The following is a 24649-nucleotide window of genomic DNA, read 5'->3' as shown; positions in this document are numbered from 1 at the left end:
ATAGATGACAGATCAAACGTTTAATCTGAGTAAATGTATAATTTTAAAGGAAAAATACGTTGATTCAAAATTTCACGGTGTCAACAAATCCCAAAAAAGTATGGACAAGTATCAATAAGAGGCTGGAAAAAGTAAATTTGAGCATAACGAAGAGCTGGAAGACCAATTAACACTAATTAGGTCAATTGGCAACATGATTGGGTATAAAAAGAGTTTCTCAGAGTGGCAGTGTCTCTCAGAAGCCAAGATGGGTAGAGGATCACCAATTCCCACAATGTTGCGCAGAAAGATAGTGGAGCAATATCAGAAAGGTGTTACCCAGCGAAAAATTGCAAAGACTTTGCATCTATCATCAACTGTGCATAACATCATCCGAAGATTAAGAGAATCTGGAACAATCTCTGTGCGTAAGGGTCAAGGCCGTAAAACCATACTGGATGCCCGTGATCTCCGGGCCCTTAAACGACACTGCACCACAAACAGGAATGCTACTGTAAAGGAAATCACAGAATGGGCTCAGGAATACTTCCAGAAACCATTGTCAGTGAACACAATCCACCGTGCCATCCGCCGTTGCCAGCTGAAACTCTACAGTGCAAAGAAGAAGCCATTTCTAAGCAAGATCCACAAGCTCAGGCGTTTTCACTGGGCCAGGGATAATTAAAAATGGAGTGTGGCAAAATGGAAGACTGTTCTGTGGTCAGACGAGTCACGATTCGAAGTTCTTTTTGGAAATCTGGGACGCCATGTCATCTGGACCAAAGAGGACAAGGACAACCCAAGTTGTTATCAACGCTCAGTTCAGAAGCCTTCATCTCTGATGGTATGGGGTTGCATGAGTGCGTGTGGCATGGACATCTTGCATGTCTGGAAAGGCACCATCAATGCAGAAAAATATATTCAGGTTCTAGAACAACATATGCTCTCATCCAGACGTCATCTCTTTCAGGGAAGACCCTGCATTTTTCAACAAGATAATGCCAGACCACATTCTGCATCAATCACAACATCATGGCTGCGTAGGAGAAGGATCCGGGTACTGAAATGGCCAGTCTGCAGTCCAGATCTTTCACCTATAGAGAACATTTGGTGCATCATAAAGAGGAAGGTGCAACAAAGAAGGCCCAAGACGATTGAACAGTTAGAGGCCTGTATTAGACAAGAATTGGAGAGCATTCCTATTTCTAAACTTGAGAAACTGGTCTCCTCGGTCCCCAGACGTCTGCTGAGTGTTGTAAGAAGAAGGGGACATGCCACACAGTGGTGAAAATGGCCTTGTCCCAACTTTTTGGGGATTTGTTGACCCCATGAAATTCTGATTCAACATATTTTTCCCTTAAAATGGTACATTTTCTCAGTTTAAACTTTGTTCCGTGATTTATGTTCTATTCTGAATAAAATATTTGAAGTTGGCAACTCCACATCATTGCATTCAGTTTTTATTCACGATTTGTATAGTGTCCTTTCTTACCTTTTGGTAACCTCCCCAGTGCATAAATCCAAAAGTTTTAATTGGAGACTAAATGAATCCATACTAGGCAACCCAGAATCTATAAAAAAAAAAGTAGCGTTGTTATTAGATGAATACTTTGTCCGGAATGCCCACCCAGATCTCTCACCCCAAATTCTCTGGGATGCGCACAAACCCTTTATTAGGGGTGAATTTATCAGTATTGGCTCGCACTTGAAAAAACTTAGAGAGAGAAACATTAGTAATCTTTTCTCCAAGATAAATAGGTTGGAAACAATCCACAAACGCTCCTTAACTGAACCCCAACTCCAGGAACTCTCCAAAGCTAGAGCTGAATTAAAGGCTCTCCTACAAACCAAATCAGCTAAATACTATCTCAATTCCCAATACAAATATTTTGCACATGGGGATAAAGCCACCAAATTCCTTATTATTAGAGTCAAAACCAGGAGAGCAGATAACTACATTCACCAATTATTATCCCCAAATAGCAATTTAGGGACTTTTTTGAAGCGCTTTACAATCTCCCTCCCCCCCTCACTTGTCTCCCATTCTTCGCTCATTGCTAAGTTCTTATCAACTCAACCGAATCTTTCTGAAGGCCAAAAACAATCACTAGAGGCCCCATTTACCATGGACGAGCTTTCTATAGCCCTATCCCAGATGCCTGTGGGGAAAAGCCCTGGCCCTGATGGCCTTCCAGCCTCTTATTATAAAACATTTAAGAAGCAACTGCTACCTCATCTCCTTAACGTTTGCAACCAATCCCTCCAAGGTATCCCCCTCTCTAGTGACATGACGATTGCTCACATAGCTTTAATACCCAAAGAGGGGAAGGACCCCAAATTGTGCTCAAATTATAGGCCCATCTCGCTTCTAAACATAGACCTCAAGCTTTTAGCTAAATTACTTGCAAACCGCCTAGCATATCTCCTTCCTCTCTTGATTCATATGGACCACGTGGGGTTTGTTCGTAATAGAGAAGGTAGAGATAACACGACTAGGGTCATTAATGTGCTTTGTCATGCTAAACATACCTCTTCTCCTCTTGTTCTCCTCAGTACTGATGCTGAGAAAGCGTTTGACCGCATTAACTGGAATTACTTAGCTCATGTTCTAGAGTGTTTTGGCCTGCCTGGTCCATATGTCAAAGCTGTATTTGCTATGTACAACCATGCCACAGCTTGCGTCATGGTAAATGGGGACCTATCCTCTCCTTTTCAAATCCACAATGGAACCTGTCAGGGTTGTCCCCTGTCCCCCCTCCTTTTCATTCTGGCAATGGAACCCCTCTTATCTACGCTTTGGGCAGACACTGATATCAGAGGCCTGAACCTAGGGGGTCATGATCATAAGATAGCGGCATTTGCGACGATGTTATGATAATGACAACCAACCCCAAAATCTCTCTCCCTAAAATCCAGGAGCACTTAAAGAACTACACTGCGTGCAGAATTATTAGGCAAATGAGTATTTTGACCACATCATCCTCTTTATGCATGTTGTCTTACTCCAAGCTGTATAGGCTCGAAAGCCTACTACCAATTAAGCATATTAGGTGATGTGCATCTCTGTAATGAGAAGGGGTGTGGTCTAATGACATCAACACCCTATATCAGGTGTGCATAATTATTAGGCAACTTCCTTTCCTTTGGCAAAATGGGTCAAAAGAAGGACTTGACAGGCTCAGAAAAGTCAAAAATAGTGAGATATCTTGCAGAGGGATGCAGCACTCTTAAAATTGCAAAGCTTCTGAAGCGTGATCATCGAACAATCAAGCGTTTCTCTCAAAATAGTCAACAGGGTCGCAAGAAGCGTGTGGAAAAACCAAGGCGCAAAATAACTGCCCATGAACTGAGAAAAGTCAAGCGTGCAGCTGCCAAGATGCCACTTGCCACCAGTTTGGCCATATTTCAGAGCTGCAACATCACTGGAGTGCCCAAAAGCACAAGGTGTGCAATACTCAGAGACATGGCCAAGGTAAGAAAGGCTGAAAGACGACCACCACTGAACAAGACACACAAGACTGGGCCAAGAAATATCTCAAGACTGATTTTTCTAAGGTTTTATGGACTGATGAAATGAGAGTGAGTCTTGATGGGCCAGATGGATGGGCCCGTGGCTGGATTGGTAAAGGGCAGAGAGCTCCAGTCCGACTCAGACGCCAGCAAGGTGGAGGTGGAGTACTGGTTTGGGCTAGTATCATCAAAGATGAGCTTGTGGGGCCTTTTCGGGTTGAGGATGGAGTCAAGCTCAACTCCCAGTCCTACTGCCAGTTTCTGGAAGACACCTTCTTCAAGCAGTGGTACAGGAAGAAGTCTGCATCCTTCAAGAAAAACATGATTTTCATGCAGGACAATACTCCATCACCCGTGTCCAAGTACTCCACAGCGTGGCTGGCAAGAAAGGGTATAAAAGAAGAAAATCTAATGACATGGCCTCCTTGTTCACCTGATCTGAACCCCATTGAGAACCTGTGGTCCATCATCAAATGTGAGATTTACAAGGAGGGAAAACAGTACACATCTCTGAACAGTGTCTGGGAGGCTGTGGTTGCTGCTGCACGCAATCTTGATGGTGAACAGATCAAAACACTGACAGAATCCATGGATGGCAGGCTTTTGAGTGTCCTTGCAAAGAAAGGTGGCTATATTGGTCACTGATTTGTTTTTGTTTTGTTTTTGAATGTCAGAAATGTATATTTGTGAATGTTGAGATGTTATATTGGTTTCACTGGTAAAAATAAATAATTGAAATGGGTATATATTTGTTTTTTGTTAAGTTGCCTAATAATTATGCACAGTAATAGTCACCTGCACACACAGATATCCCCCTAAAATAGCTAAAACTAAAAGCAAACTAAAAACTACTTCCAAAAATATTCAGCTTTGATATTAATGAGTTTTTTGGGTTCATTGAGAACATGGTTGTGGTTCAATAATAAAATTAATCCTCAAAAATACAACTTGGCTAATAATTCTGCACTCCCTGTATAGTGTGCTTTCCAACTTTAAGATTAATGAGAGTAAATCCATCATAATTAGTACTGGAATATCCCCCCGACTTAAACTGTTTCTAATGGAAAATTCCCCATTCAACTGGTCTTCCCCGACCATCACATATTTAGGAGTCAAACTTAGCCCCAATACTTCAGACCTATTTGCTCTTAATTATATCCCTCTAAAAGCATCAATATTCAAAACAATAGACAAAATTGCCAATTCTGCCCCGACCCTCTCCTGGTTCGGTAGAAAAAACCTCCTCACTTCTCTTATCATTCCCCGTCTCACGTACATGCAATAAGTCCTTCCAATTCCCATAGCTAGGCCCTTTTACACCTCTCTTAAACAGAAATTCAGAGCCTTCATATGGAATGGGAAGAAAGCTAGACTTTCTTACTCTCTCCTATCTCGATCCCGTTTGGTAGGTGGTATTGGGCTCCCAGATCCAGAACTCTATGGGAAAGCCATACTTCTGTCCAGAATTGTTGACTGGCTTAGAAATACGAGAGAGAAATACTGGGTAGCATTGGAACAAGGTATCATAGGGATGCCTACTCGTGCCTTATGCCTAGGTTACAGTAATCCTCCCCAAATCAATCTATCAGCCTTTCCAATCATTAAAGCTACTCTGGAAGCATGGAAATGGCTGAGCTCTTCCCATTGCTCAATACCTTTTCCCTCCCCCCTCATCACAATCAGTGATATCTTAGGCTCATCTTCCATGGGTCCACGCTACTCAGCCTCTAAATCAGTTAGATCCTCTTCCTTGCCAATTTCTCACCTCCTTGAATCCCAAGGATCGCTAGCTTCCATAGATACCCTCAAGTCCTTGCTTAAGCCACAACCCTGCGACTTTACCCTATTATCACTTATCAAATCCTTTGTTTCTAGAAATAACAAGAAGGGAGAGCTCCTACGTCCTCTTACATGGTATGAAGCCTTTATAGTAAACCCCAACCCTCCAAAAAAACTTATCTCACAGATATATAATAAACTTCGCTCCCTACCCCCTAATTGTCAAACCCGCGTTCATTCCCACTTGGGAGAACGATACTGGGATTGATCTGCCCCTCTCAATTTTGCCCACATTATTTGAAATACCACATAGGTCATGAAGATGTGTACGAGTCCAGGAAAACGGATACAAAATCCTGTCACATTGGTATTTTACCCCAATTAAATCCTCACACTTCTCTGGATCTTCATCAAACAAATGCTGGAGATGCTTAGAGGAGAAAGGCACTTTCCTCCATATCTGGTGGCAATGCCCTCCTATTAGTAAGTGGTGGGCAGATATCTTCCTGATCTGTAATCAAATTTGCTCTACTTCTGTTAAATTATCCCCTTATGGAGCCCTGCTCTCCTACTTCGATGAGGGTACAATTCCACCTCTCTCTTTTCTCTTCAAGCAACTTTTGATAGCGGCTCGCCTCCTGATACCAAAATTTTGGCTACAGGCCCATCTTCCCTCGGTAGAGCAGTGGAGGCTCAAGGTGGATAAGCTTTACCGTTTTAAGGAACTCGCCTCATGGGAATCCCGAACCCATCCCGCCTTTATTAAACGTTGGGCACCTTGGACAAATTACAGGTTTCTCAAGACCTAATAATTTCCAGTCACGACCTACTGGTCCTCCATGACCCTCCCCTTGATACTCCACTGCTAATCAGAGTGAAGCCCAATTATTGCCTTCACTTAGCTCAGATGAATGTAAGGAAAGGGACTCTGGCTATTTTCTAACATCTTACAAGCTTTAGCTTGTGATAGTTGGGCTTGGTATCAGGGACGTGACTGTTGTATTGTCTCCCCTTTGTTCTCATACCAAACTATGAAAAGTGTTACCTAATATTAAAATGATCGTCTCCCTTGGGACCTGGAATATACATAATGTATACTTGCTTATCAACTACTTGTAATCGGCTGCTGTTCATTACCATCCTTTTTACAAATTGGTGTCTTTTTATGATGATGTATCTGGTACCGAATCACACCGCTGTTGGAGTCATGTTTACCTTGTCATTTTTCTGATAATGAAAATAAAATATTTTAAAACCTAAAAAAAAAAAAAAAGTATGCTTTACACAGCGTATAAGCTTGATGTCACAGCATAACGGCAATCTAACAAGGGAAGAGGTGAAAGTAATCCTCCTACCACGACCACGCCGGCAAGGACAGGATGCTTTACAGACGTGTTGTTGATGGAGGACATGCAGAGCTTTTTAAGTCCTACGCATCGCCACAGCCCTTCGGGGTCCACCCTCAGAGAACGACTCGACCGACAGGTAGCAAACTACCTCGCCTTAACTGCAGATATCGACACTCTGAGGAGCGATGAACCCCTTGAATACTGGGTGTGCAGGCTTGACCTGTGGCCTGAGCTATCCCAATTTGCAATAGAACTTCTGGCCTGCCCCGCTTCAAGTGTCCTGTCAGAAAGGACCTTCAGTGCAGCAGGAGGTATTGTCACTGAGAAGAGAAGTCGCCTAGGTCAAAAAAGTCTAGATTACCTCACCTTTATTAAGATGAATGAGGCATGGATCCCGAAGGGACTGACAGTGGGCGATACATTTGACTAATAAAGGCCTGGTGATGATGAGATGAGCTGCCTTGGGCTAAAAATGGTCCACATGCTGCTGTATTTTATCTCTGCATGCCGGATGACTGCCACCAACTAGGGTTCAAGCCAAAATGTTTTAGTGCACTTTCTGCCTGGAAAACATCAATACCTGCAACAATACCTAATTTTTCATGTGTACATGTTTAGTTTTTCTGGCCTCTGGTGCTGCACTGTGGCTGCAAAAAAAAAAAAAAAAAGGCACATACATGTGTCAATTCCCCTTCGTGATCGTTACCTTGTTGTGGTGAAGGGGCTTGCGTATCACAATGAAGCGACCACCTCTATGAGTGTGTTGGCAATGGCAATGTTGGCACACCCCAGATGATAGGGTCGTTGCTTCATTGTGAACAGACCAAAAGCGATCGGCTGGATAATTTTGCATAGAAAAAATATTAATTTTCTTTGTGATCATCTAAGGTGATCATTTAAGCCTACTAGGCCAACAATGGCCCCACACTGCAGAATCATTGTTTTCTGGGTCACTTAACTGTCACTGAACTACCTCAGCACGACCATAGACTTTGAAAAAACCCCATCGCCTGCAATCTCCCAAACGTGCGCACGAGCACAGTCATCACTACACCAAGATTGACGCATAGAAAAATAAAATTTATGTCATGAGTGTGTCAACTATTGACAACTCTTTGCGGTTGTCTAAAATCTATTCCATACACGTCCCCTGATAGGGGACGTAACAGGGATTAAACTGATAGGAATAGTACTACTTAACACACCACTCCTATCTGGTGGCACAGTACATTGCACGGCGCACGCGCAGTGCCACAAATTGGAAGTAGGAGGACCAACCAAGCATCATTTTCTATCTATAATTTGCTGTGCTACCAGATATGAGTGGTATGTTAAGTTGTACTATTCCTATCAGTTTAATCCCTGTTACGTTCCCTATCAGGGGCCGGTGTATGGAATAGATTTTAGGAACCGGGAAATGGAAAAAGATGCTTGGTCGGTCCGCTTACTTTTAACCTGGGGCACTGCGCGTGCGCCGTGCAATTTACTGTGCTACCAGATATGAGTGGTATGTTAAGTAGTACTATTCCTATCAGTTTAATCCCTGTTACGTCCCCTATCAGGGGAAGTGTATGGAATAGATTTTAGGAACCGGGAGATGGATAAAGATGCTTGGTCGGTCCTCTTACTTACAATTTGGGGCACTGCGCGTGCGCTGTGCAATTTACTGTGCTACCAGATATGAGTGGTATGTTAAGTAGTACTATTCCTATCAGTTTAATCCCTGTTACGTCCCCTATCAGGGGCCGGTGTATGGAATAGATTTTAGGAACCGGGAGATGGAAAAAGATGCTTGGTCGGTCCTCTTACTTACAATTTGGGGCACTGCGCGTGCGCCGTGAAATTTACTGTGCTACCAGATATGAATGGTATGTTAAGTAGTACTATTCCTATCAGTTTAATCCTTGTTATGTCCCCTATCAGGGGACGTGTATGGAATAGAGTTTAGACAACCGCAAAGAGTTGTCAATAGTTGACACACTCATGACATAAATTTTATTCCTCTATGCGGCAATCTTGGTGTAGTGATGACTGTGCTCGTGCGCAAATTTGGGAGATTGCAGTCGATGGCGGTTTTTCAAAGCCTATGGTCGTGCTGAGGTAGTTCAGTGACAGTTAAGTGAACCAGAAAACAATGATTCTGCAGTTGCCACGGATGATGTTGCAGTTAGCTGGAAGTTATGGATAAACATCCGACTGGCTTGATCCCAAACTATGGAGCATAAAGGTGACCCCTATAAAACTCTAAGAGCTCACCCTGACTGCTAAGCACATACAAGGGTCTGTCATGCCCCACTCTGACGATGTGCGGAGGTCGGCCAGGATAGCAGCACGAGTTTAGTGTTTGTTTTGGAGCCGTGCTGGATCCGTCTCTCATCAGGTGCACTGGGTGGGGTCATTAGTTTAAATAGCACACCATCCCAGTGCTCTGAGCGGATTATAGGAATCATTGTGGTCTTGGAAGCTAGGAAGGAAGGTTGTCTGTTTCAGCTCAGAAAGATAAGTGTGATTTCTAGTTTGGTTGTTTTGTGTCATCTCTACCATCCAGGTTCTGTGCGAGCAGGCTGCTCCTATTTCCCCTCTTCACATCTTAGGGAATTTAGGGTGTTTCAGCCCAGGCACGGGGACACAGCATACCTACCATTAAGGTCTGCATGTGGGCTGAGCAGTGCAGGGAAAGAGGTCAGGGATTAGCTAGGAGGTGAGCCTTCCCTTGTCTCTCGCCCAGAGCCTGGTTGGTTGGTTATCTGTGAGTCTGAGTGCACGCCCGCCGTGACATTATAATCGACCATACTGTGACTGCCATTACTCAGCGGTTTTGTGATGGCATCAATTGAAGCATTAGTTGACCGCATGCAGGGGCTATCCCTAGAGGTTGTGGAGCTACGGGGTTCGGTCACACGATGTCAGAATGCTCTGGCAGCTGGTGCAGGTCAAATTTGTGTGGAGCCTAAAGTGGCTCTTCCTGATCGATTTCCAGGAGGTACGGATGACTTTATCCGTTTTAGAGAATCCTGCAAATTGTACTTTCGGCTGCGTCCATCGTGGTCAGGTGATGAGAGTCAGAGGATAGGTATAGTTATTTCTCTGCTTAAAGGGGACGCGCAATCCTGGGCCTTTTCTCTGCCACCTGGTTCTCGGGCCCTCTGGTCGGTGGAGGAATTTTTTAAGGCTCTGGGATTAATCTACGATGACCCAGATCGGGTCTCGATGGCAGTGTCGAGATTACGTAATTTGTTTCAGGGGGAACTTACTGCAAAGGCTTACTGTGTTGAGTTTAGGAGGTGGGCTACTGAATCAGAGTGGAATGATCCCGCGTTACTGTTGAGGAAGGGTTGAGACGCATGCATATATATATACATACATGCATGCAAACACGTGCGTGCATGTATGATATATATGCATGCATTAATCACGTTATAGGAGGATGTGCGCAGATGTTCCCAGCATCTGCGCACATCTGCCCTTAGTGGCCCACAGGGGCTCATGTAGGCCCCTGTGGGATATATGTGATCCTTTTAATATATGTAGAGGCTTGTGCCCCCTTATAATGTAGGGGCTTGTGCCCCCTTATCCCCTTATCTGTGCCCCCTTATATATATGAATGTGGCCCCTTATATAATCCCCCTTAGAATGTATGATTAATGTATACATGTGTATGGATGTGCCCCAAGCATCAATACACATGTATATATATATATATATTCCCCCCCCCTACACCTGAAACCAGGTGCATCGGTGTGAATGTGCCCCAAGCATTCGCACCGATGCAATCTGGCTAATTGCATCAGAATGACCGGACAAGGGTCCGGTCATCCTGATGGATACAAAGAGCTCAGATTCAACAGAATCTGAGCCCTTTGTTGTAATTATCCCCAGCGCTGCTGGAGATAATTACACATGATAGAAGAAGGGGAGAAGCCTCTCCTCCTTCTATTATGCGCATTCCGACAGTGCGATTGCTATCGCACTGTCCGGAATGCTAGGTGCAGCAGGCGGGAGATCAAAGGCGTCATATCACTGCGCCGGCCCACGTGGATGATGGGGGCGGCGTGGCGCGGGCCGCCGGGGGATAAATATCCGGCGGCCCTGGCACTCTGGGTTCAGGATCGGGACCCCCCCACCGGAAAGAGGAGCGCGTCCTGCGCTCCGGAAGAGTTAGGATCGGGGCCCCCACCTGGAGAGCGCATCGGCGCTCAGGACATCGCGGCCTCCCTCCCTGGAGAATCAACCCCATGACGACGAGCATCCCCTGGGCAACGAGCTGGAACCCCGGAAGGACTAAGTACCCCCCCCCCACTATCCCACCAACGAACCCCCCCACTATCCCACCAACGTACCCCCACTCCTCCCCATAACCCTATAACCCCTGGAACCCTCACCCCTGGTTCCTGATTAACCCTTCCCAAACCCCTATCCCACCAACTGCTATATCCTGCTCATCCCCTGGTTCCCTGTGTGCCTGCTCTCCCCTGGTTCACCCCCCATAGACCCCTGAACCCTGGTGGCCCTGATTAACCCCTGGTGGTTACCCTGGTTTCCTGCCTTGGTTCCTCTGTAGAGCATGCTTCTGCTCTGCAAACAATCCTCTGTAGAGCATGCCTCTGTTGTGCAAACAATTAATTAACCCTCTTGTAACCCCGTAGGGACAGTGAGTACAGACGGGTGGGTTATTGTTAATATACTTGTATGTGTGAACTGTATAGTTAGTTGATGGGTGGAATTGAGAACGTGTAGTGTAGTTGAGGATTGTATATTTAGTGCTGTATTGTTAGTGTATTGCGTGCGTAGTGTATTAGGTTGTAATAAATACTGTGTTACTTGTAACTATCTGTGTAACGTGTAGTTATTGGCGATAGTTAGTTAGTTAGGCGCATGCAGCTAGCATAGTGATTAGTGTAAAGCAGGAGTGTCAAACTCAAATACACAGTGGGCCAAAATGTAAAACTTGAACAAAGTCGCGGGCCAGTATTGAACAAATGAACCTTTTAACATGGACCCAAACAAGATTTGCTTTAATATTGAATATGGAACAAGCATATTCATTTATTAAATAAGATTTAAATAATAATAAATAATAATAATTTTTAAAATAAAATAACAATAATAAAATCAATCAACCATTCAAGCCCATGTCTTGGAGTAGCAAGAAAAAGTGCATAAAGAAAACATTAATTATTGCTCAGTTTGCTGCACACTGATCTAATCTGATGTGCCCAAGCCAGATACCTGGCATCTCTTCTTGGATGATAGTTCATCAATGTTTGGGCTCAGGCTTTGAGCTGAGGAAATCCTCAGTATCGAGCGAAGGTGTTCATCAGTCAGACGTCTCCTGTGAGATGTTTTGGTCATCTTCATCGAGGAGAAAAGTTGCTCACATAGATAAGTGCTGCCGAACATGGAGAGCATCTGAGCAGCTTGGGTGCAGAGCTGAGGCATTGTGTCAGGGATGAACTGTGGAAACTGTGCGGCGCCCACAGCATCATACTTTGACTTCAGCGTGTCATTACACTGGAGTTCAATTAGCTCCATTTGGAGGTTGGTTGGTGCGTTTTCCACATTAACTGCGAAGGGATTACTGAGCAGTTCCAACCTACATTTCTGGACATCAAAGTCGGCAAATCGCCGGCTAAACTCAGCGCCGAGTACACTGAGTTTTTCATCAAACTGTGCGCATGGGAACAAGTTGGTAAAGAACTGCGTTTTCATGGTTTGGCAGCAGGGAAAATGGCCAAGGTTTCCTTGCAGCATCTGATTCTCCCACAGGCACAGTTTAGTTTTAAAAGCCCTCACTGCAGCGTACATGTCTGTGATGATGCGCCCACGCCCCTGAAGCTGCAGGTTCAGCGCATCGAGATGGCTCGAGATGTCACACAGAAAGGCCAGCTCACACAGAAACTTTTTCTCCCGAAGCTCTGCTGTGTCCTTCCCCTTGCTTTCCAGAAACTGACATATTTCCTCATGCAGCTCAAAACATCTATTCAGTACTTTTCCTCGGCTTAACCATCTCACCTCTGTGTGATACGGCACGTCTGAATACGCCGAACCACACTCCTCCAGAAAAGACTTAAACTGGCGGTGATTCAGACCTTTGGCTCTTATAAAGTTAACTACTTGTTACTGTGGTCATAACATGTTCCATCTTTAGGGCTTTGCCACACAGTGATTCCTGATGTATGATGCAGAGATAAACAGTTAGTTCACCTGCACAGTTCTCTTCCTGCATCTTCTCCCGGACCCTGCCCACCAGTCCACATCGCTGGCGCACCATCTGTCGTTAATCCCACGAGTTTATCCCACGACAGCTTTATTTCAGTTACGCATTTGGAAACCTCCTCAAAGATTTCCTTTCCTGTGGTTGTGCCATGCATTGATTTGAATCCCAATAGCTCCTCCGTAACACACATATTTGAGTCCACTCCACGGATGAAGACTGACAGCTGAGCAGTATCAGATGCGTCGCTGCTCTCATCCACAGCAAGGCAGAATGCAACAAAATCTTTTCCCTTTTCCAAAAGCTGGTCATACAGATTGGTGGCAAGATCACATGTGCGATCAGCTACTGTGTTTCTGCTCAGGCTCACGTTTGAAAAGGCTTGCTTTTTCTCTGGGCACACGATGTCACAAACTTTCAACATGCACTTTTTCACAAACTCTCCCTCATTAAAGGGCCGGGCTGATTTTGCGATCTCTACTGCTACAATATAACTAGCTTTTACAGCAGCCTCACTTTGTGATGTGGCTTTTTTGAACATATTCTGTTGTGAAACCAAACTTCTTTTCATCTCCTCCACTTTCTGGCTCTTTTGAGTCATGTCCAGGTCCTTGTACTTGTCATGGTGTTTTGTTTCATAGTGTCGTCGAATGTTGTACTCCTTAGTTATAGCCACGTTGACTCCACAAATCAGACAAACAGGTCTGTCTTTTACATATGTAAACAGATATTCTGTCTCCCACCTGTCCAGAAAGTTCCGGTTGTCTGCCTTTCTTTTTGCCATTTTTGGGAAGGGGTTCCACAGTGACAGTTGTAGCTTGAGATCGCTATGACTTCTGTCACACAGGAGAGGGCGTTTCTGGGACCTGTCCTTATTGACGCGCCAAAACATCAGCAAGGCATTATGGGATTTGTAGTTTTAGCGATGAATGAATGCGCTGTATAATACCGGCGGGCTAGCTCTAGTAGTCATTTGGTATAGCCTCGCGGGCCAAATATAATTACACTGCGGGCCAAATTTGGCCCGCGGGCCAGAGTTTGACACCTATGGTGTTAAGCATAGCGAAAGTATTGTTATTATTATATAATGGCATAAATGGGCGGAGTCATATATAGACGGCTCCTCCCATTTATGAATATTAATTAGCAATACTCGCATAATATTGGTGATTAAGATTCCCCCTTTACAGTTACGTAGTCAGTTTTGTCAGTGGTTATCTGAAAGATTGAAGGATGCCCTTGCTTTTCATGAATACCCAGACTCTTTGGAGAACGCCATGTCTTTATCAGTACGGCTAGATAGACGTATCAGAGAGAGGTATAGGGCTCCCTCTGCGCAAGGTACCCCTTCTGTGAGTGGTTTCGTCTCTACTGCCTCCCCGGGTGATGTTACAGGTAACTCTGGGGTAGCGGAGGAACCCATGCAGTTGGGTCAGGTTTCTTGCCATTCTGATAGTAGAGACTTTAGGAAAGTGCACAAACTATGTTACTATTGTGGAAAGAGGTGTCATTTTATTTCTGCTTGTCCTTATGTTAAACCACAGGTGGAAGAGAAAAAAAAAACTTCTCTGACACTTGGTAGTACGAATGGTGTGGTGGAGCAGGCAGGTATGCAAACTCCCTGCAGTTCCCGTTTTCTCCTTCCAGCTATGGTGACGCTAGAGTCAAAAAATGTTTTTGTTGATGTATTCCTTGATTGTGGTGCTGGGGTAAACCTAATTGACTTTCGTTTCCTTCAAAACCTAGGACTAAGTATTTGCACTTTAGAGAACGAGATTCGTGTTTTTGCAATTGTTCCCTTCTTTCTCAAAGGAGCCTTACTCACATTGTTCATGGTATTCACTTAAGGGTGGGTGATTCACATGTTGAAATTATTTCTTGTTTTGTCATGAAGGATTTGCCAGCTCCTATAGTTTTGGGGTTGCCATGGTTGACTAGACATAACCCAATTATAGACTGGCAAGCGAGACAAATCATTGGTTGGAGTGAGTTTTGTTCTGATAATTGTCTTGGCACATCTATCTCTGGTGTGTCCATTACGGCTTTACCTCAGTATCTCTCGGATTTTGCAGATGTCTTTTCGGAGGGTGGGGCTCAGGAATTGCCCCCTCATCGAGACTATGATTGTCCAGTTAATCTCATTCCGGGGGCTAAGTTGCCAAAGTCTCGGCTTTACAACCTCTCTCAACCCGAAAGAGAGGTCATGCGAAAGTATGTTGCCGAGAGTTTGGCAAAGGGTCATATTAGACCATCTAAGTCTCCAGTGGCAGTAGGTTTGTTCTTTGTGAAGAAAAAGGATGGATCACTGAGACCGTGTTTGGATTTCCGGGAATTGAACCTTATTACAGTCCGGGATCCATATCCCCTGCCTTTGATCTCTGATCTTTTTGATCAGATTGTTGGAGCCAAGGTGTTCTCCAAGTTGGATTTGAGAGGGGCCTACAATCTGATCAGAATCAAGGAGGGGGATAAGTGGAAAACGGCCTTCAATACGCACGAGGGTCATTTTGAGAACCTGGTTATGCCTTTTGGGTTGACGAACGCGCCAGCAGTATTTCAGCGATTCGTCAATGACATTTTTCATCATTTGGTGGGGAGGTTCGTAGTAGTTTACCTGGATGACATTTTAATTTATTCTCCTGATCTGAAGACCCATCAGGATCATGTGAGACAGGTCTTGACGATCCTTCGGGAGAATAAATTATATGCCAAATTGGAGAAAAGTTTGTTTGCGGTGCAAGAGCTTTCGTTCTTGGGATACATGCTTTCTGATTCTGGTTTTCGTATGGACCCCGAAAAGGTCCGGGCGGTTCTGGAGTGGGACCGACCAGAGAATCAGAAAGCTTTGATGCGGTTCTTGGGGTTTACGGATTATTATAGAAAATGTATTTCAAATTATTCCACCGTAGTAAAACCTCTCACTGATATGACCAAGAAGGGCGCCGATGTCTCTGTCTGGTCAGATGAGGCATTGCAGGCCTTTTTGGCTATTAAGGAGCGTTTTGCGTCTGCTCCCATTCTGGTGCAGCCGGATGTGTCTCAGCCATTCATAGTGGAGGTCGATGCATCAGAGGTGGGGGTTGGAGCGGTGCTGTCACAGGGTTCATCTCCTGGCAAGTGGGTCCCGTGTGCCTTTTTCTCCAAGAAGCTCTCGGTCGCCGAGAGGAATTATGATTTTGGAGATAGAGAGTTGTTGGCTATCAAGTTGGCCTTTGAGGAATGGTGTCACTGGTTGGAGGGGGCGTCTCACTCTGTTACGGTATATACAGACCATAAGAATTTGGCTTACCTGCAATCTGCCAAGCGTCTGAACCCTAGGCAGGCCAGATGGTCACTGTTTTTTACCAGGTTCAATTTTGTGGTTACCTTTCGCCCAGGGGTCAAGAACGTCAAGGCAGATGCCTTGTCTCACAGCTTTCCTGGGGGAGGTGATTCAGAGGATCCTGCGCCGATTTTAGCGGAAGGGGTGGTGGTCTCCGCTCTCTACCCTGAATTGGAGATGGAGGTGTTGGGAGCCCAGGAGGGGGCTCCTGGTTCTTGTCCCCCAGGGAGGTTGTTTGTTCCTGAGGGCCTGCGATATAAGGTGTTCAAGGAACATCACAATACTGTCCTTGCTGGACATCCTGGTGGTAAGTCCACCTGTGATCTAGTATCCCGGAGGTTCTGGTGGCCAGGGTTATGTAAGAGCATTGAGAATTTCGTGACAGCTTGTAAAACCTGCGCTCGGTCAAAGGTTGCTCATACTCGACCGGCTGGTTCACTTCTTCCATTGTCGATTCCGTCTCGTCCTTGGAGATTTATTACGGATCTGCCCAGTTCCTCCGGGAGAACAGTGATTTTGGTGGTAGTTGACCGTTTCAGTAAAATGGCTCACTTTATACCACTAACTAGTCTGCCTAACGCTAAGACTCTTGCGCAGATTTTTGTGGATAATATTGTGAAATTGCATGGTATTCCTTCGGATGTAGTCTCTGATAGGGGAACACAGTTTGTCTCCAGGTTTTGGAGGGCGTTCTGCTCTCGGCTTGGCATTCAACTTTCATTCTCTTCGGCTTTTCATCCGCAGTCGAATGGTCAGACGGAGCGTACTAATCAAAACCTGGAGACCTACTTGAGGTGCTTTGTGGCTGACAATCAGAAGGACTGGACCTCATTCTTGTCCTTAGCAGAGTTTGCGTTGAATAACCGTAGGCAGGAGTCCACGGGTAAGTCGCCATTTTTTGGCGCATACGGTTTACATCCTCAGTTTGGTACCTTTTCTGGGACTAGTTCCTCTGGGATGCCAGAGGAGGAGAGATTCTCTTCTGCCTTATCCCCCATCTGGCGGAGGATTCAAGGGAATTTGGAGAAGATGGGTGAGAGGTCTAAACGAATGGCTGACAAGAGACGTGTGACTGGTCCGGACCTGTGTGTGGGTGATCTGGTGTGGTTGTCCACTAAGAATATCAAATTGAGAGTGCCATCTTGGAAACTGGGTCCAAGATTTATTGTTCCGTATAAAATTTCTGCGGTGATCAATCCTGTAGCGTTTCGGCTGGATCTTCCGCAGACTTGGAGGATCCATGATGTGTTCCACAGGTCTTTACTAAAAAAATACGTGAGACCGGTGGAACCATCGCCATTGCCTCCTCCTTCTGTTCTAGTCGAGGGAAACTTGGAGTTTGAGATCTCCAGGATTCTCGACTCTAGAGTTCTTCGGGGTTCCCTTCAGTACCTGGTGCACTGGAGGGGATACGGCCCTGAGGAGATGATGTGGGTTCCGGTATTGGATGTCAACGCCAGCCGACTGGTGAGGGCTTTTCATACGTCCCATCCGGATAAGGTTGGTCCGGGGTGTCCGGAGGTCACCCGTAGAAGGGGGGGGGGGGTACTGTCATGCCCCGCTCTGACGATGTGCGGAGGTCGGCCAGGATAGCAGCACGAGTTTAGTGTTTGTTTTGGAGCCGTGCTGGATCCGCCTCTCATCAGGTGCACTGGGTGGGGTCATTTGTTTAAATAGCACAGCATCCCAGTGCTCTGAGCGGATTATAGGAATCATTGTGGTCTTGGAAGCTAGGAAGGAAGGTTGTCTGTTCCAGCTCAGAAAGATAAGTGTGATTTCTAGTTTGGTTGTTTTGTGTCATCTCTACCATCCAGGTTCTGTGCGAGCAGGCTGCTCTTATTTCCCCTCTTCACCATCTTAGGGAATTTAGGGTGTTTCAGCCCAGGCACGGGGACAGAGCATACCTACCATTAAGGTCTGCATGTGGGCTGAGCAGTGCAGGGAAAGAGGTCAGGGATTAGCTAGGAGGTGACCCTTCCCCTGTCTCTCGCCAAGAGCCTGGTTGGTTGGTTATCTGTGAGTCTGAGTGCACGCCCGCCGTGACAGGGTCTCAGAGGTAGACAATTGCATGCCCTCGTACCTAGACTGTGTGACAACTGAAAATCCTATAGTAGTGAGGGGACACGACCACCGGCTCCCTGCACTTAATACGGAGGGAGTCAAGGTCACCTAGAATCAAGCCAGCAAGGAAACACAATACATGAAAGGACTTATCTGAACAAGCAGCAACAGAAGTCTCCAGCAGTGATCACTTCAATCCAGGAAGTAGTATAAACCGCAAAGTGAGGCAGTATGGGAGGGAATATAAAGGGAGGCAATTAGTGTAAATAGGTGACAGCTGGGAGCAGGAAAGGAGATGACAAAGTGAAACCAAAACAAAGAACATCATGCAAGAGGTAGAGAAGAACGTCTGCCAGACCTTCTCAGAGAGCTGGCGGTAAAAGTGCCCCTCCCTCTACGGGTGGACTCCGGACACTCAGAGCCCACCTTCTCAGGATGGGACCTATGGAAAGCCCTGATGAGACGAGTGGCCTTAATGTCTGCCACTGGGACCCACATCCTCTCCTCAGGACAATAACCCTCCCAATGAACGAGGTACTGGAGAGAACTGCGGATAATGCGAGAATCCACAATCCTAGAGACCTAAAATTCAAGATTACCATCAACAACAATCGGAGGAGGAGGCAAAGAGGAGGGTACAGTGGGTTGGACATAAGGTTTTAATAGGGACCTGTGAAAAACATTATGGATCTTCCAAGTCTGAGGAAGATCAAGACGGAAGGCAACGGGATTGATGACGGACAAGATCTTGTAAGGCCCAATAAACTTAGGACCCGACTTCTATTCTTTGTAGACAACCACACCAGATCACCCGCATTCAGGTCCGGACCAGGCACACGTCTCTTATCCGCCACATGTTTATATCTCTCACTCATCCTCTTCAGATTACCCTGAATCTTTTGCCAAATAAATGACAAAGACGAGGAAAATCTCTCCTCATCAGGTAAAGTAGAAGACCCCTCTCCAGAGAATGTCCCAAACTGCTGATGAAACCCATATGCACCAAAAAAAGGTGACTTATCAGAGGACTCCTGGCGACATTTATTTAAAGCAAACTCAGCAAGGGACAAAAAAAGAACACCAATCCTCCTGATTCTCTGCCACAAAACAGCGCAGATATGTCTCCAGATTCTGATTGACGCGTTCGGTCTGATCATTCGACTGCGGGTGAAAAGCAGAAGAGAACGACAAACGAACCCCCAAGCGAGAACAGAAGGCCTTCCAGAATCTGGTAACAAATTGCGTGCCCCTATCAGAAACGATGTCTGAAGGAATGCCATGCAATTTGACAATGTGATCAACAAATGCTTGCGCCAGCGTCTTAGCATTGGGTAAACCAGGAAAGGTGTAACGGTCGCGTACACACACACACAGGGGGAAGGGAAGTGACCACTGCGCTCCACCCTTACCCCTGGCCCTGCCTACTTGCCTCGCGAGTCCTAATGACAGGGGACAACTGGACGGCAATCCCTAGCTTGGAATAAGTGCAGGGATGACAGACAGACAAACAACAGACCGTGAACGGACCGAGTCAATACCAGGAAAGCTACAAAGTACAAATGGAGCAAGCAGAGAATTATCAGGAGAAGCCGGGGTCCTAATTACCAGGAGAGTCGTGAAGTACCAAAGGAGTCAGCAGAGGATCGTCAGGAGGAGGCGGGGGTCAGAATACCAGGAGAGCAGGAAAGTACACAAGGAGCAGGCAGAGGATCGTCAGGAATTCAGCAGGAGATAAGTACGCCAGGCAGACAAAGTCACAGGTGGAACCTAAATTAACAGGCAACCTGTGGCCAGCAGGCTGCCTGTATTTATAGTGGGGAGTGAGGATCATGTGACGTGGCCAGCGTCACATGACCGACAGACCAACCAGTCGAGCACCGAGTGATCAGCTCGGCGCTCAAGGCAGACTTAGGAGCAGGGGGCCTCCCAGCTAGCAAAGCCCCCCTGGGAACGAGGTCAAACACAGATCCTCGCTCCAGAAGCTAAGCAGCAGGTCTGCGGCTAATGGGAGACCGAGTGCCCCTTCGGAACCCCGTTACAAAAGGGAATGAAATGCGCCATTTTACTAAAACGGTCCAGTACTAACAGAATCACAGTCTTCCCAGAGGAACGAGGCAGGTCCATAATGAAATCCATGGACAGATGCGTCCAAGGATGGGAAGGAATGGGTCACGGAAGAAGAGAACCCGATGGCCGTGAATGAGGGACCTTGGCACAAGCGCAGGTCTCGCAGGCTGCCACAAAACCCTCAACCGGCTTATGAAGAGCCGACCACCAGAATCTCCGAGCAATGAGATCCACTGTGGCTCTACTCCCCGGGTGCCCAGCAAGGACAGTATCGTGGTGCTCCTTAAAAACCTTGTGTCGTAAAGCGAGAGGCACAAACAACATCCCAGGAGGACAAAGATCAGGAGCCTCTGCCTGGGCTGCCTGAACCTCTGCCTCCAAATCAGGATAAAGAGCAGAGACGACCACCCCTTCAGCCAAAATGGGACCCGGGTCTTCAAAGTTCCCCCCTCCCGGAAAACAACGTGACAGGGCATCTGCCTTCACATTTTTAACCCCAGGGCGGAACGTGACAACAAAATTAAACCTAGAAAAATATAAAGACCATCTGGCCTGTCTTGGGTTCAGACGCTTGGCTGATTTCAAGTAGGCCAGATTCTTATGGTCGGTAAACACGGTAATAGGGTGTCTGGCTCCCTCTAGCCAATGGCATCATTCCTCAAAAGCTAATTTGATGGCCAACTCCCTATCTCCCACATCGTAATTTCTCTCTGCGGAGGAGAGTTTCCTTGAGAAAAAGGCACACGTCGCCATTTGGCAGGAGATGGACCCTGAGATAAGACCGCACCCATACCCACCTCAGAAGCGTCCACCTCAACAATGAAAGGTAGAGAGACATCAGGTTGTACCAAAATGGGAGCGGAAGCAAAACTCTCTTTGATACTAGAAAAGGCCTTAAGCGCATCTACCGACCAGTAGGAAAAATCTACCCCCTTTTTAGTCATATCAGTGAGTGGCTTAACAACAGAGGAATAATTCAAAATTAACTTTCTGTAATAATTGGCAAAACCCAAAAACCCCATCAGTGCCTTCTGATTCTCAGGAAGCTCCCAATCAAGCACAGCGCGGACCTTCTCAGGGTCTATGTGAAAACCAGAAGCGGAGAGAAGAAAACCAAGAAATTGAATCTCCGGATCCGCAAACACACATTTTTCCATTTTAGTGTACAATTTATTCTCCCGAAGAATGAGCAAGACCTGATGTAGGTGGTCCCTATGAGTTTTGAAATCAGGAGAAAAAAATCTAAATGACATCTAGATACACCAGTACAGATTAAATGATAAAAAATTCTGTTCACAAAATGTTGGAAGACGGCCGGAGCATTCATCAAACCAAAGGGCATAACCAAATTCTCGAAATGACCCTCAGGTGTATTGAAGGCCGTCTTCCATTCGTCCCCTTCCCTGACTAGGTCGTATGCCCCTCCTAAATCCAACTTAGAAAAAACTTTAGCCCCAACAATATGGTTAAACAGGTCCGGGATCAGAGGAAGCGGATATGGGTCACGAATAGTGATACAGTTCAGCTCCCTGAAATCCAGACAAGGTCTTAAAGAACCATCTTTTTTCTTAACAAAAAAAAAAAAAAACAGCGGCAACAGGTGACTTCGAGGGTCAGATATGTCCCTTTCTCAGGCTTTCAGAGATATAAGTACGCATAACGACTCTTTCAGGTTGGGAGAGATTGTATAAACGTGATTTTGGCAGCTTGGCGCCTGGGATGAGATTAATAGGGCAATCGTACTCCCGGTGAGGGGGCAGCTCCTGGACACCACTCTCGGAAAATACATCCGAAAATTCAGAGAGAAAAGATGGTACAGTCTTGGTAGAAACCTCTGAAAGAGATGCCGTGAGGCAATTCTCTCTGCAAAAGTCACTACAACCATTTATTTGCCTTGCTTGCCAATCAATGGTGGGGTTATGTTTAGTGAGCCAGGGTAGCCCCAACACTAGAGGAGTAGATAATCCGCTTAGGACGAAACATGACATATCCTCAACATGAGCATCACCCACAGTCAAACGGATATTGTGAACTATGCCCTTTAACGATTTTTGAGAAAGTGGAGCGGAATCGATAGCAAAAACAGGTATATCCTTTTCCAAAGTGCATACCTGGAAACCATGTGTTATAGCAAATTGATTATCAATGAGATTGACAGCTGCTCCACTATCTACAAAAATCTCACAAACAATGTTCTTGCTATCTAGCGCCACCCTGGCAGGTAGGAGAAAACGGGAACTACAAGCAAACGGCAAACCTTCAATTTCCGCATCAACCTTGCCAATAGTAGCAAATGGACAGTTTTTAAAGGGTTTTTTTCTTTTTGTTTCTTTATTACCCTCAGAAAACTCCATGAATCTCCAAGAGGGGCAAACGTTAGCCAAATGATTTATACCCCCACAACAGAAACAAACCCTCCTCTCAGAGCTGAATCCTCTACTATCAGAGGCAAGCAAACCCAGCTGCATGGCCTCCTGCTCAGAGGGGATTGAGAGAGACTGAGGCCCCTGCGCACTGAATGAGACCGCCCCACTGTCCTTGGACTGAATATGACAGGAAGGAGTGGTCTCTCCTCTTTCTCTAAGACGCCTGTCAATACGAACAGCTAGAAACATAGCAGACTCCAACGAGGCAGGTCTCTCATGAAAAGCAATTGCATCTTTCAATCCCTCCGAAAGATCATGGCAAAATTGACTTCGGAGTGCAGCATCGTTCCAACCAGTATCCGCTGCCCATCTCCGAAATTCAGAACAATATATCTCTGCGGACTGTTTACCCTGGCATAAAAGACGCAGTTTAGATTCAGCCAGAGCAATACGATCCGGGTCATCATATATATGCCCCAGGGCTACAAAAAAATGATCCACCGATCTGAGGGGCCGCGCCCCCAACGTCAGCGAAAAGACTGAGCGTTATCCCTGAGCAGCGAGATGATGATCCCCACCCTCTGCTCCGTCCTCATCACCAGAGGAATGGGAAAGTAGGCGAAAATTGAGTTTGCAAGCCTCTCTAAAGTGAACAAAATTCTCACTACCCCTGGAGAACGAATCCGGAAGCGAGATCTTAGGCTCGGAACAAACTCCATGAACGCAAGCAGAACCGGTCACCTGAAACTGAGACACAGTTTTACGGAGATCTGCTACCTTCAGTGAAAGACCCTGCATGTGGTCAATCAAGGCTTAAACCAGATCCATGCTTAAGACGGTAATGGCGGTTTATAATGTCACGGATGATGTTGCAGATAGCTGGAAGTTATGGATAAACATCCGACTGGCTTGATCCCAAACTAAGGAGCATAAAGGTGACCCCTATAAAACCCTAAGAGCTCACCCTGACTGCTAAGCACATACAAGGGTCTCAGAGGTAGACAATTGCATGCCCTCGTACCTAGACTGTGTGACACCTGAAAACCCTATAATAGTGAGGGGACACGACCACCGGCTCCCTGCACTTAATACGGAGGGAGTCAGGGTCACCTAGATTTAAGCCAGCAAGGAAACACAATACATAAAAGGACTTATCTGAACAAGCAGCAACAGAAGTCTCCAGCAGTGATCACTTCAATCCAGGAAGTAGTATAAACCGCAAAGTGAGGCAGTATGGGAGGGAATATAAAGGGAGGCAATTAGAGTAAATAGGTGACAGCTGGGAGAAGGAAAGGAGATGACAAAGTAAAACCAAAACAAAGAACATCATGCAAGAGGTAGAGAAGAACGTCTGCCAGACCTTCTCAGAGAGCTGGTGGAGACAGCAGTGTGGGCCCATTGTTGGCCTAGTAGCCTTTAATGATCACCTTAGATGATCACAAAGAAAATTTATGTTTTTTCTATGCAAAATTATCCAGCTGATCACTTTTGGTCTGTTCACAATAAAGCAACGACCTTATCTCATTGATGTTTTCCAGGCAGAAAGTGCACTAAAACATTGTGGCTTGAACCCTAGTTGGTGGCGGAGAAGTCACGCAAGTCATCCGGCATGCAGAGATTAAATACAGCAGCGTTTGGACCATTTTATAGCCCAAGGCATCTCATCAGGCCTTTTTTAGTCAAATGCATCCCCCACTGTCAGTCCCTTCGGGATCCATGCTTCATTCATCTTAATAATTGACCTAGGCGACTAATCTTCTCAGTGGCAATACCTCCTGCTGCGCTGAAGCTCCTTTCTGACAGGACACTTGAAGCGGGGCAGGCCAGAAGTTCTATTGCAAATTGGGATAACTCAGGCCACAGGTCAAACCTGCACACCCAATAGTCAAGGGGTTTATCGCTCCTCAGAGTGTCAATATCTGCAGTTAAGGCGAGGTAGTCTGCTACCTGTCGGTCGAGTCGTTCTCTGAGGGTAGACCCCAAAGGGCTGTGGCGATGTGTA

At 46.0% G+C, this 24649-nt stretch overlaps 1 protein-coding gene across 1 annotated transcript; it reads right to left on the bottom strand.

Moving 5' to 3' along the window:
- Positions 1 to 11819: 11819 nt before the first annotated feature.
- Positions 11820 to 13615, bottom strand: LOC121002494 (general transcription factor II-I repeat domain-containing protein 2-like). The gene is given in 3 exon segments (XM_040433946.1): positions 11820 to 12732; positions 12734 to 12871; positions 12873 to 13615. Coding segments are annotated over 3 exon segments (1794 nt in total).
- Between the last annotated feature and the right edge of the window lie 11034 nt (positions 13616 to 24649).

The sequence above is a fragment of the Bufo bufo genome, chromosome 5, assembly GCF_905171765.1.
Source record: "Bufo bufo chromosome 5, aBufBuf1.1, whole genome shotgun sequence".
NCBI classification, from domain to species: domain Eukaryota; kingdom Metazoa; phylum Chordata; class Amphibia; order Anura; family Bufonidae; genus Bufo; species Bufo bufo.
The sequence above is the reverse complement of the archived record's forward strand: the minus strand, read 5'-3'. Positions and strand labels throughout refer to the sequence as shown.